Below are 12,231 nucleotides of genomic sequence, written 5' to 3'. Positions count from 1 at the left end.
AACTTTAGATATTACATATTAAATTATAATATTCATCACAAATACGTATATAGGTGATAATCACACAAAAATGAAAATAATGAGAGAGAAAAATGAAAGTGTTATCCTTTATTACAACTTCTGTTAATTCTTTCATAGAGATTCCTTTTCTCATACTTTCGAGATTTTGTAATCAAAATTCTATTTGGTTGAAGTACCCATGCCCAGCCAAAGGGGAAAAAAAAAGCGAGAGAGAGAAAGCCACAAATTTGTCTGGTCATTGAACTGGAGCAGAAAGTGCTGTGCGTAAAACAGTTCTAATTAGCACAGTTTGTCAGCTCTAAGTCAGGCAGGTAAAAATCAGGTCAAGACGGGCTATTCCTACTCATCTATTTCAGTTTCAGCTCTTACCTTTCAATGAGGCCTGTGATGATAGAAACAGTGAAGAGGCACCTTGAAGATAAATTGGTTAGTCTCAGTCCTTGGAATCTAAAGTAAAAAGCAAAATCGAAAAAAGCTCATTGTTGGAGTCTCTCACTTTTCTTTTTTTTTTTTCTTATGAAAATACAGTACAAATCACAAAATTGTGGTACCCACAGTGCTACAAGATGTGGCATAAAATGACTGACACACATTTTAACATCAGAGAAGCCTGCCTATATTACAATTAGATGGAGAAAAAGATGCTTTATTTAAGCTATAGATCTTTTTCTGAAGAAAAAAAGCCATATCATAAGAAAAAGCAGATCCATTATCTGTGGCTTTTATAGGACTGCCCTACTTAACATCTGCCTCAGTAACCTACTTTGCTCCATTTGGTTCCATTTCAGCTCATTTTCTTTGTGCCTGGTGTGTGACTTTGGAGTATACCAGATCAAGGTCGTCAGTTTGCACCAAGTCACAGAAAAAGTGCTCAATTTCTTTAATAAAATTGTGCCAGCTATAACACTAGCAACTTGTTTTCAAGATGGGGGGGGGACTCCTTTATACCCTGAGTTTCTTTGTTGGAGTTTCTGAGCAGGTTTGTACAAAGGAAGCTAAATCATTTTACCTCTTTTGGTATCTATAGCACTTAGTACAATGCCTGTGATTAGTAAATGTTTATTAATTGATTTTGTCAGAGCCCCAATAGCCAACACAGGTGCAAAACATTAGCAGAGGCAAAGACAGGCTGGGGCAACATTTGCACATAAGAATAGTCTTAAAGGCATGGAAAACTAGGCACACAGAATCAGTTTACCAACTTTCTAAAAGCTCCAGTCCTTCCATGTTGCTGATTTCTTTATGTCTGACTCCATAATTCTAATTTCCTGGCGTCAATCCATTGAAGTTCCCCCTGGAAAACCCTGTATTTTGCCTCTCATCCCCTCCAAATATAACTTCACAAGATGTCTTGACCCTTAGGAACTTTCCTCACTCAAAATGTCTCTACCTTTTGAGCTACCTCACTGGTCCATGACAGATTTGCTCTTATTATCATTTCTAAAAGGCTCCAGGCTCTTCTTGGATGCTCTCATAGAGACAGAATTTGAGATTTTGAAGAGACCTCAGCAGTCAGCTCCAATCAATCTTAAAAAAAAAAATTTCCTACTATGGGCAAGTGACCATGAAACTTTGAAGACCTTTGCAGTGGGAAAAGCTACTCTCCTACCCTCTCCCCAAAACTGCCCAATTCACCTTTTGGATGTAATACTTTTACACCTTCCCTATCAATTAACTTCCTATTACCATAACATATTTTCCAAATATTTCCAATACTCTTCTAACCCTTTTACACAGCTTCACTTTAGAGGAGGTCCTCTTCACCTTGTACTTGGAGTATTTCAACAGTTTTTGTCACTCTACCCTATCTCCCCCTTTATAATCTTTCTCTACTTTTTACTTCATTTTTTTTTAGTTTAAAAATCTGAGGTATGAATGTCTGTAGAATTTGGGGAGGAAAAAAAATCTCAACCTGTTTTAATCACAACTCTTCACATATTCTCTGTCCTTTCTCTCTCTCTCTCTCTCTCTCTCTCTCTCTCTCTCTCTCTCTCTCTCTCTCTCTCTCTCTCTCTCTCTCTTTCTCTCTGTTTTTCTTTCTGTCTTTCTTCCTCCCCCTTTATAAATATGTGTATACATATAAAAAACATAATCTTTTAAGTTGTTTGGTTTGTCCTTTGTTCATCTCCTTCATCTTTTTAAACAACATCTCTTTTTATCTTTTTATTCCTTATTGGTTTTTAAATTGATTGTGTTTTTAGAGGCAATTTCATTCTTGAGAATTTCCCAAAATTCCTGGACTGACTTCTCTTATAGAATTTAAAACCTAGGGTCCTACCTATCCTTCTTCTGAATACTTTGAAATAGGTTCTCCCAGAATTGAGGATACACAGCAAACTACCATATGGTCCTATTCTCTTTATACATCAAATTTTCTAGTAGCTATTTCTCCCAAATTCCCATTTCCATTCCAGCATGTAGTTTAAACCTATTGATAAGAAACAGATAAAAAATCCCTTTTGTTCCTTTAATTTTTGAAAAATTAAGACATCAACAGTATATGTAAAAAAGTCATTGTTTGCTATTTTTTAGCATAGTGAGTGATCTAAAAGAAGTCATAACAATCAAAGCTCCAGAATGCTTTTCTTCTGAACATGATCTGTTTTTATGAATTTTCTTACCTATTTATTCTTTCTGTTTAGGTCATCTGTAGTATATTGTGATGGTAATAGTCTATCTTCCCCATATGATCATGAACCACATGTTCTCCATTGTGCCACCACATCCTCCTATTCACAATTGGGCATTTCCTCACATAATTACACTTACTTAATAACTTTATAATTTTAATTTCTATATTCTTTCACTTATTTTACTTATTCCAAATAAGCTGTATCAACACAGAAACATATTCCAATCATATGTTATGTTGCACTAAGTCTCAATGATAGCTATAAGGTCAAATTGAGGACTTCTATTTAATCTTACTTCTTGTGTTGTCATTTTGCATTTGTACACAATTTTTTGAGTTCTTGGGATCCCCTGTTGCCTCCTTTGTTTGGATTTTATCTGCTGTGTACATTGAGGTATCTCAAAGCTAGTCTTTCTATTTTTCACAGATTCATGATTGGTAGAAGAAAAAGTACCTCTGTATAGATAAGTGCCTATGTAAACTCATACATTGACACTTTTTCCTTTATTTCTTCTTTTAAAAACCTGAGGTTTACAACAGAGATGTATGTCTTTAGGATTGGAGGAGATAAAAAAAAGAACCCTCTGCTGCTTAGTTTGCTTTAAAGGCATTTAGGAAAAAATATTTTGCAAGAACAAAGCAAGGAATTTCCGCTCCCTTTGCTAAAAAAAAAAAAAATTAGATCAATGCCTATTTGTTATTGGAAATACATGATGGCCTGTGGAAATTTCTTTTGACACAAAGCTGATATTATTCTTGTGAAATAGTGAATAAAAGCAGAACTTATTCTGGAGGAGGACTAAAACACCCTCCATCTTTTCCTTTATCTACTTACCATGAACTTTGTGTTCATTAGAAAGAGGCAAAGCCCCCAGGAAATCACTGAGCATGATCACTCTTAATAATGGTGAGAAGAAAAATGAGGAAAAAGAAATAAAATTCTTTCCACTCTCCAGTCAAAAACCAATAACTGAATTTTTGCCTTGAGCAGTCAGAGTGTATGGATACTTTATGTATAGAACCTAGCACATCAGGAATGTACCATGAATATTAAATAAATACATTTTGGTAAAGTGCCCAGCACAGTATCATGTTCTGATGGGTACTTAATAAATTCTATTTGATCATGTTGGATATGAATGTGCACAGAATGTGAATGAATACAGCTCTCTGCCCCAATAAGACTCTCCTCTACAGACCCACAGGGGACAGGAATCTGGGGAAATGGACAGGCACCGAGTGAGGTGGGGAGGGTGCCTGTACACAGACCTGATCATGCTCCTACTGTGTATGTGTTGGGAAACTGGCAAAGAAAGACAAATTTCCCAGAGCTGATTTAAATTGCCTGCTCAATAGAGGCTGGCAGAGAGAGAGCAGAAAGTAAAAGACAGAGATAGGTCAGGAAATTTATTCACTCAGTGCCTGAAGTGAGGATAATTTCAACCATCCTTTTGAAATAAGTCAATATGGATATAAGGATCACCGAGAGGCTCCAGTTAATATTGCTTTGTGACAGTAGCAGACTATGCCAAAGGCACAAAAGGAACTTCCTGCTGTATATAATCCAGATGAGGGCAAATACTCTTATATGTCACTGCAACTCTGATAAGGCATTACCAACCAGAATTTAAAGCAAACATTCAATAATTCATGGAGAAACTACCATCAAGTTAAGCATCTTTTCCACTCATTCCTCAAAGTGCCTGTCACCCTCAAATAAAGGCTAGAAAAGCTCAACTAAATTCTCAACAGAAAAAAGTATATCTGATCCTGAAGTACTTTAATAAAATCAAATAAGGAAAGGTTCATTTATTTATGGACAACTGTTATTCATTATGGGGCTATAATATTTATTTAGGAAATAGTCATTAAATTAGAATTTATGTTCAAAGAACACTTATTAAGAACATGGAAACTAAAAATCCCTTGAAGCAATCCTCTTGCTCTTTGTTTATTTATTTTTCCCCAAAAGGGTAGTTAAGTCTCAATGGCAGAAGAAATAACTTCAATCTTTGGCTTACTCAGTATTTGTGCAATCATTATCTATAAAACTTGGGAATTTCTCAGCTCAGGGTTGTTGCTGATCACCATTACCATCATTATCACCATCAAAAAGTATTTAACACATGCCTCTCTGTCATGGCAATGGATCAAGCACTTGGAAATAGTCATTAAGACACTTTCCCTACCATTTAAATGTTTATACCCAAAGGAAAATCCCATTTGGAAGACTGCATATAGCAGAAGCATACATAATTAATAATATTTTCATGCATGTTCTATATACTCTCTGAGAGCAGGGACTTTTCTCAAAAAGTTTGCCGGGTATCTCCAGTGTCTAGACATTCCTGGAACCTAGTGGATACTTAATAAATGTGTGTTGATTCATTCATTGATTAATTAAAGGTTGTGGGAGAGAGAAACAAGAACTACAGAGGATTAAGAGGAATGGAGAGGGTAAACATATAGGAGATAAAAGATTCACTGAAGTAAAGACCTTTTATGATATATGCAAATAAAGTGACAATACATAACATAAGGAAGTGAGTAAAAGGGGCATGATAAAAATTGAGACAGAGGTTGACTGGGTGAAATGGAAAGCACTTCCTTCTTCACATTAACCTCATCAGATTCAATGGCAAGAGGGAATTGAAGAACAACTTGAAATAATAAAACCTAATGGTTATATTACTCAATATTTTAATTAATATGTCCCTAATCAGTACTTATGCACTTTTTTATTTGGACATACCTCCAGTGATGATGAATGAATGACTTGATTTTTAAAATTAGCATTTTGGTTATTTATAAATTATTTTCAAGCTATAGGGTTAAAGATTCACAGGACCTATGATTTCCCATATTTAGTCCACATTGAGTATAGTAATGGGTAAGGTACTTAAATGCCTCTACGTATTTAAGTGAGTATCTTTTCTGCCATAGTCTCAGAGCATTGTCTTGGCCATTAAGGTTAAATGTCTTCTCTTAGGTTCAACAGCCAATGTATATTAGATATAACACTTGATTCGCAGAGAAGCTACAGTATTAATAAATGATTAATGTGCTTACTAATTGAATAATGTATAAATGCACATATATGAGAGATAGTATGGCATAGTATATACAGAACAGAGCCAGCCTTGGGGTCAGGAAGATAATCATTCAAATCTAGACTTATTGTACTCTGGAATCTTGCCTTTTTCCCTTTGAGAGTGTAATAATCAACAATCTTATCTTTTCATTATAATGAAGAGAAGAAATCTACCCCCATTGCCCCAGGGGCAAAGCAACATACTAAATTAAAGGAATGAGGAGGGGTTCTACATATAATCAGAAATGAAAACTTCAAGTACAATTCCAAATTATTCCTTAGTGCTATTAAACTTTGAATAAAAAGTTAGACAAAGTTTAATGAATGATCAAATTTTCTTTTCAGCAAACTAATTTACTCTAGAACAGGTCCCTTACGGAAAGTAGTTTACTTATCTGCATGAAAACTTTAGTTTTATATAATAATGCATAATAAGAAAAAACTTTTGCTGAAAATAATTATCTTCATATTATGTCATAGTAATTTGCACTCTCCTTGGATAATTATATATAAAGAACATTGTGTATCCTTGTTGTTATGTATAATCTGGAGATTAATTCATTTATGCAACTTTCAATTTTAAATTCAGATCTGTTAAGAAAAAAATCATTGCAGTTAATTGAATGTGGAAATTAGTTCATATTTTCTATAGTATCTGAAAGCTAGCAAGGGATTTAATATATCCAGTTGGCTTTCTATGTTATTACAGTTCAGGTACACTTAAATAGAATTGAGTATTATTTATTTATATTTTTAGTTCAATTAAACCAAAACTATTGATACCATAATGTTTGTTATTTTCCTGTGCCTATCTATGTTTATTCATATCCCTAATTAGAGTATAAGTGAATGTTAAAATTATTGCTTTCCATAGAATTATAAGAATTTTTATAGTAAAAATATTCAAAGCCTTCTTGAAGAATTGCAGAGGTGTTAATTCTCTCAGAAGGGACCTTCAGTCATTTGGGATGATGTATTATCAGCTATAAATTTTAAAATCAAAGTGAAATACTAAAGTTGCTAAGTTCTAGTTAATCATTGTTTATCAGTAATGAATTGAATCAATTACATAAATATTAACTGATATGTTTTCAGTAAACAGTTATCTAAACCATGTGATTACTATAATCATCTTTTTAAAAGTTTAGGTACTGGGTTAACATTTTTTCTTTATCTATAACTATTGCCATACTTTGATATTATCATATTCTGCATCCTTTTACTTGCATATTACATCCCTATTCAGATAAGCTCCTTAATATAGAGATGTCATCAATAGCCACAAATTTCTAGCTCTAAACTTATTTCAGCTCTAAAATTATAATAAACAGATATTCAAGTATCTTTCAACTGAACAGGATAGCAATTTGAGGGCAGCTGGGTAGCTCAGTGGATTGAGAATCAGGCCCAGAGATGGGAGGTCCTGGGTTCAAATTTGACCTCAGACACTTCCTAGCTGTGTGACTGTGGGCAAGTCACTTAAGCTCCATTGCCCAGCCCTTACCATTTTTCTCCCTTAGAACAAATATCAAGTATTGATTCTAAGATGAAAGTTATGGATTTAAAATAAAAGGAAAGCAATTTGAGAGTTTAAGTTTAGTATGCCAATTAAAAGACATTTAGTTTAGTTATGAAGAAAGTCAAATTTTCTGAAATATATTGTATCATTAGGATCTTTCATTAGAGACTCTTGAAATATAATATATAATTCAATAAAATCTAACTTTCAGGTGCTAGTTTAGAATGCTTTCCCTAACTTAGACATATCACTATTCAAAATTGATTGAAAAGGCACAGATCTAGTTAGGATGTGAAACTAGTTGAAATAACTGGACCATGAATAGGAGTTTGCCAATCAAATCAAAATCCTGGCACCTTGACTGTTAAGACTATTAAACAAATATTCCAGTCATGTCAGTTTGACATTACCCAGAAAGTTTTAAGAGGCATGCAAGGAAAATAAATGATAGCAATTATGTTATTGATTTTATTTTAATTTTAAGAGAGACTGTGGTAGATAAAATTCTTATTAGAATTGGTATAGCAAATAATATGTAACAGCTGGATGGTCAAATGATAGGATTTGGTGATAATCTTATTGTGGTTTTATCAGGTGCTACTACTATTGAGAAGTATGACCTCAGAACAAATTTATGGATCCAGGCAGGAGTGATGAATGGCAGAAGGTTACAGTTTGGTGTGGCTGTCATTGATGAAAAGCTCTTTGTTATTGGTGGTCGAGATGGCTTAAAGACCTTGAACACAGTTGAATGTTACAACCCCAAAACCAAGACTTGGACTGTTTTGCCTCCCATGTCAACACACAGGCATGGTTTAGGTAAGTGCATCAAACTTTTAAAATTCATATTTTGCACTTGCTTTGATTTACAATGTTAAATGAATATTGAAACATGTGCAATTACCATATCCTGCCAATTATTTAAAAGTTAAGTATCTGGATTTTGGTTTTATCTGACATAGATCTTACTTTGCAACTGAAACTGATGTAATAGTAACTGGTTCTTCATATATTTTGTTGACACTACCATTTCCTCCATTTACTTTTACAGCCAACATGTAGAATTAAAGCCAGCAGGAGTTTGAACTGAAGTCCTTTTAACACCCATGCATTTCTTTTAAGTCTAAATTACATTTATTATCTCTATAAGAGTAATATATTATTAGTTCACATAAAAGAGCAGTTCCTAGACTAGCAGAGTAAATTTATCGGAGAGGTGATCTATCCAGGGCTGATGTGTAAGGAGGAAATGTGAGAGGGACTGAATAAATTACAAAGTCAGGTATTTATGGCAAATAATTTAGTTATTTTTATTGAGTTACTTCAAAACTCTTAAGTTTTAAACTAAACCAAATATGGAAAGTCTCACCACTAGTAGTATAGTCATAAAGAGATTGATTTTTTTTTGGATATGGCATACCATAAAGCAATCAAAACAAAATACAGAATGGTCCTCAATCCTATGAAACCTGTGATGGGGGCAGAGAGGCAAAAAGGGAAAGAAGATGAGAAGAATCTACAATTATTTAAGCTCTAGGCATTTTTTAAACACTCACACTCTAAACATGAATTCCTTGTTCAATCTTCAATGAGTTAACAATAAATTAAAGAATTAAACTATATCACTGTTGAATAGTCTTGCTACAAATAAAACCCAAACACATAAAGAAGTTGTAGCTAAACAGAAAAGTGACTCTGAGCTTCCTTTTGTCATAATCTCAATCATCGTCATAAATTTAAATAGAGTCCATAAAATCTAATCTTTCATTTTAAAGACTAGGAAACTGAGGGATAGCTTGGTCAAGTGACTTGCCCAAAGTTGCACCTAGTTCTTTTCTTCTATTTTTTCAGACTTTTGTTTTTGTTTTAGTATTTCTTGTTATTTTGTATTCAGTACTAATGTTAATTCTCTATCCTCCATTGTTGTCATTTGTCTTTCATTTATTTCCCCTACTTTTATCGTTCCATGCATTCCATTCTCTCTCTGACCCTGTCTCTGCTTCTGTCTGTTTCTCTCACTCTCTGCCTATGTCTCTGTCTTCTGTTCTCTCTCTCTCTCTCTCTCTCTCTCTCTCTCTCTCTCTCTCTCTCTCTCTCTCTCTCTTTCTCTCTCTCTCTATTCCCCCCCTTTCTCCTCTCTTTGATTTCTTATATATTTAGTTGATTTTGTCACCAAACTCAGTTTCAAGCTTTTTATTTTTTTACATCCTTACCTTTTGTTTTAGAATCAATTCCATGTATTGATAACAAGGCAGAAAAAGTGGTAAGGGATAGGCAATTAGAGTGACTTGCCCAGGGTCAGGCAATTAGGAAGTTTATGATTACAGATTCGAATGCAGGACCTCCAATCTCTAAACCTGGAACTCTATCCACTGAGTCACTTGGCTACCCCTGAGTCTTTTCCTGGAGATATTTTGGAATCAATCTCTTCTTGTGAGATACTGTCTTGGGTATCATTCTCATTATAATCATTTTTTAAGGTGGGGTAATGTAACTTTATTGAAAGAAAAGAACAGTTAAATTACTCAAAAGCTAGAAAGATGCTCGAGGGAATTCAGACAACTCTTCTCAAGTGAAGGACCACATCAGGGTGGTTTCTTTCTGGATTATGTAGTCAGACAAAGTATGCCCACATTCCAGATGTTTACCAGCAAAGATCAATCCTCTGCTGGTCTGGTGGGATGCCTTCTCTGTCCTGGATCTTTACCTGGGTATTTTCAGTGGTATCACTTGGCTCCAGTTCAAGGGTGATGGTCTAACCAGTCAAGCTTTTGCCAACAATATGCATCCCATCTCTGAGAACAAAGAACTGAAGTGCAGGATGGATTCCTTCTACAGGCTGTAGTCAGATAAAGTTTGGCCATCTTCTAGCCGCTTTCCAGCAAAATAAGTTTTTTTTTTTTTTTCTCTTATTCATTCTTCGAGTCTAGTTCTTGTTCTGTTCTGTTTTATTTTCTCTAGGGTCTTACTGTTGCCTTTTTCCCAGAAACTGAGAGTTACATTCTTTAGGGATTTCAAGGATTTGTTATGCTGAGCATCTACCTGCTTTCAGTGATTCCAAAATAATTTGATCCAGAGAAAAGTTTGATTGCTAACTTCCTGATTTGAACTTTGCAATATCCTGATGTGTTTGGGTCTGAGCAACCCAATGATAACCTCCTCATCGAAAAGATGGACCTCATCAAATCAATCCCTATTTGGAGCCCAGTAGATTTCTGCTGAATCAAACTGCTATAAACTAGCTGGATGGCTCCATAAATTCAGTTATAGAATTCCAAGATCACTCTTGGACTCAGCTCCTTTCCACAGTTATTCTGCTACAATCTTCAGACTGGACTAGCAACTAGGTCTGAAACCTTTCTCTGATCCTAGAGTCAAAGCTACAAACTATTACTTTCTTTCATTCTGGCTTTCCTACCAATTCAAAGCCGCAAGTCCCATAACTTTTCTGTTTCCTGGTCCTCCATTTCTACCTTTCCTCAGTCCAAACTGGATTTGTGAGCCAGCTCTGGGGAATGAAGAACATAGCTGCCCTTTGTTTCATATAAAGCATCATCTTGCTTTTACTACTGAGACTCTTTCTTGTCCTAGTGTGTAACTCATGTCCTCAATTCAACTCTCATACTCAAAGACTTTCAGCTGTATCCTTCTGGTCTAACCCACTCCCCATTTTCTGAAAACTTCCTTGTCTGTCTCTGTGCAGAGCCTGACTAGAAAAATTGATTCCCCATGACTTTTCCTTGAATTTCCCAGTTGAGTCCTATCTATTTTCTAGGTCTTATGATTGTAGTTGTACAGAAAAGTGGCCTGAACTGCTTCGACCTATCTACCATGTTGACATATATCTCTTAAAATACACTGAAACCTATAGCATGAAGAGTTCTATATAGCCTTCCTATATCTTTTATACATTTTTACTACTTGTTAATCAGGAGTAACTTTAAGAAGATATCATTTAATCATAGATTGTATTTAGTATAATGCTATCCACCTGAGTGATGGAAATGGAGATCTAAGTAATGGAGATAATTAGAATATGGGACAACTACGTTGAAATTATAGAATAGTTGTTTTCTTTAGCTTTCTTTAGTATTTCATCTCCTAAAACCTGGGCAACCTTCTATTTTCCCTTTTATTCTTTTCCCACTTAATCTGACCTATAATATCAGCTGAAAATGGTTTGAGGAATAGCTCACAGGAATATTTACATTGTAAAAGAGCAATCACACAAACATTTATTAATAAAAATGTTTCCCTAGTGATGGATAGTAATTCCCTATTTGGAGCTTTAGAAGGCCAATGAGTGAGTTGTTTAGGGATAAAGGGGGCCCATTTCTGTTTCTCTTAAATCAGAGCAAAAATGTAGGTAATAATGCCAATGATAAGAGGAAGAGGAAATGATGATGAAGACTATAAGACAGTACTTTTAAAATATACTTTCCCTACATTGATGTGTAGGAAAACATTTAAAACAATAACAGCAGCAACAAAAATGAGACTTTGTATATTTTTCTACCTTGTGATATAGAGGAAGTGGTGGGATGAAGTAGAAGAAAACATTGTTTAATTAGGACATCATCAAATCTGACTGTTATTCATTACAACCAGAATAATTGCAAAATCAGTAAACTCTTTGGGCCTCCATTTTCTCATATTCAAAATATAAGCTGTGAACAACATTACATCTGAGCCATCTTACAGCTCTAATTCTGTGATCCTATGCAGTTTTGAACAACATTGGCTCATTAGAAATCATTTCCAAGGTTGTGAGTTTTAAAGCAAGTTCTAAGACATGGTGCTCATATTCCCTGAGAGTGCCCAACTATTACACCCTAAAAATATCTAAATTAACAGGTTCATTTTAATGGAAATTATCATGATTAACCTTACCATGATATTTGGAATCGTCTCTTCAGTTTCCTTAAGTAGACTTCTGTTAAATATATATTAGACACAGTTTTAATTAGA

At 34.5% G+C, this 12,231-nt stretch overlaps 1 protein-coding gene across 1 annotated transcript in view; it reads left to right on the top strand.

The window, feature by feature from the left end:
- KLHL1 (kelch like family member 1) overlaps positions 1-12,231 on the top strand; it is a 588,984-nt gene that overhangs the window by 459,545 nt on the left and 117,208 nt on the right. The window contains exon 7 of the mRNA XM_001362179.4: positions 7,858-8,082. Within this exon, the coding sequence (XP_001362216.1) occupies positions 7,858-8,082 (225 nt within the window). The remainder of the gene's footprint in view (positions 1-7,857; positions 8,083-12,231) is intronic.

Source organism: Monodelphis domestica, chromosome 8, assembly GCF_027887165.1.
Source record: "Monodelphis domestica isolate mMonDom1 chromosome 8, mMonDom1.pri, whole genome shotgun sequence".
Classification (NCBI taxonomy): Eukaryota; Metazoa; Chordata; class Mammalia; order Didelphimorphia; family Didelphidae; genus Monodelphis; species Monodelphis domestica.
This window is presented reverse-complemented; position numbering and strand designations above follow the sequence as displayed.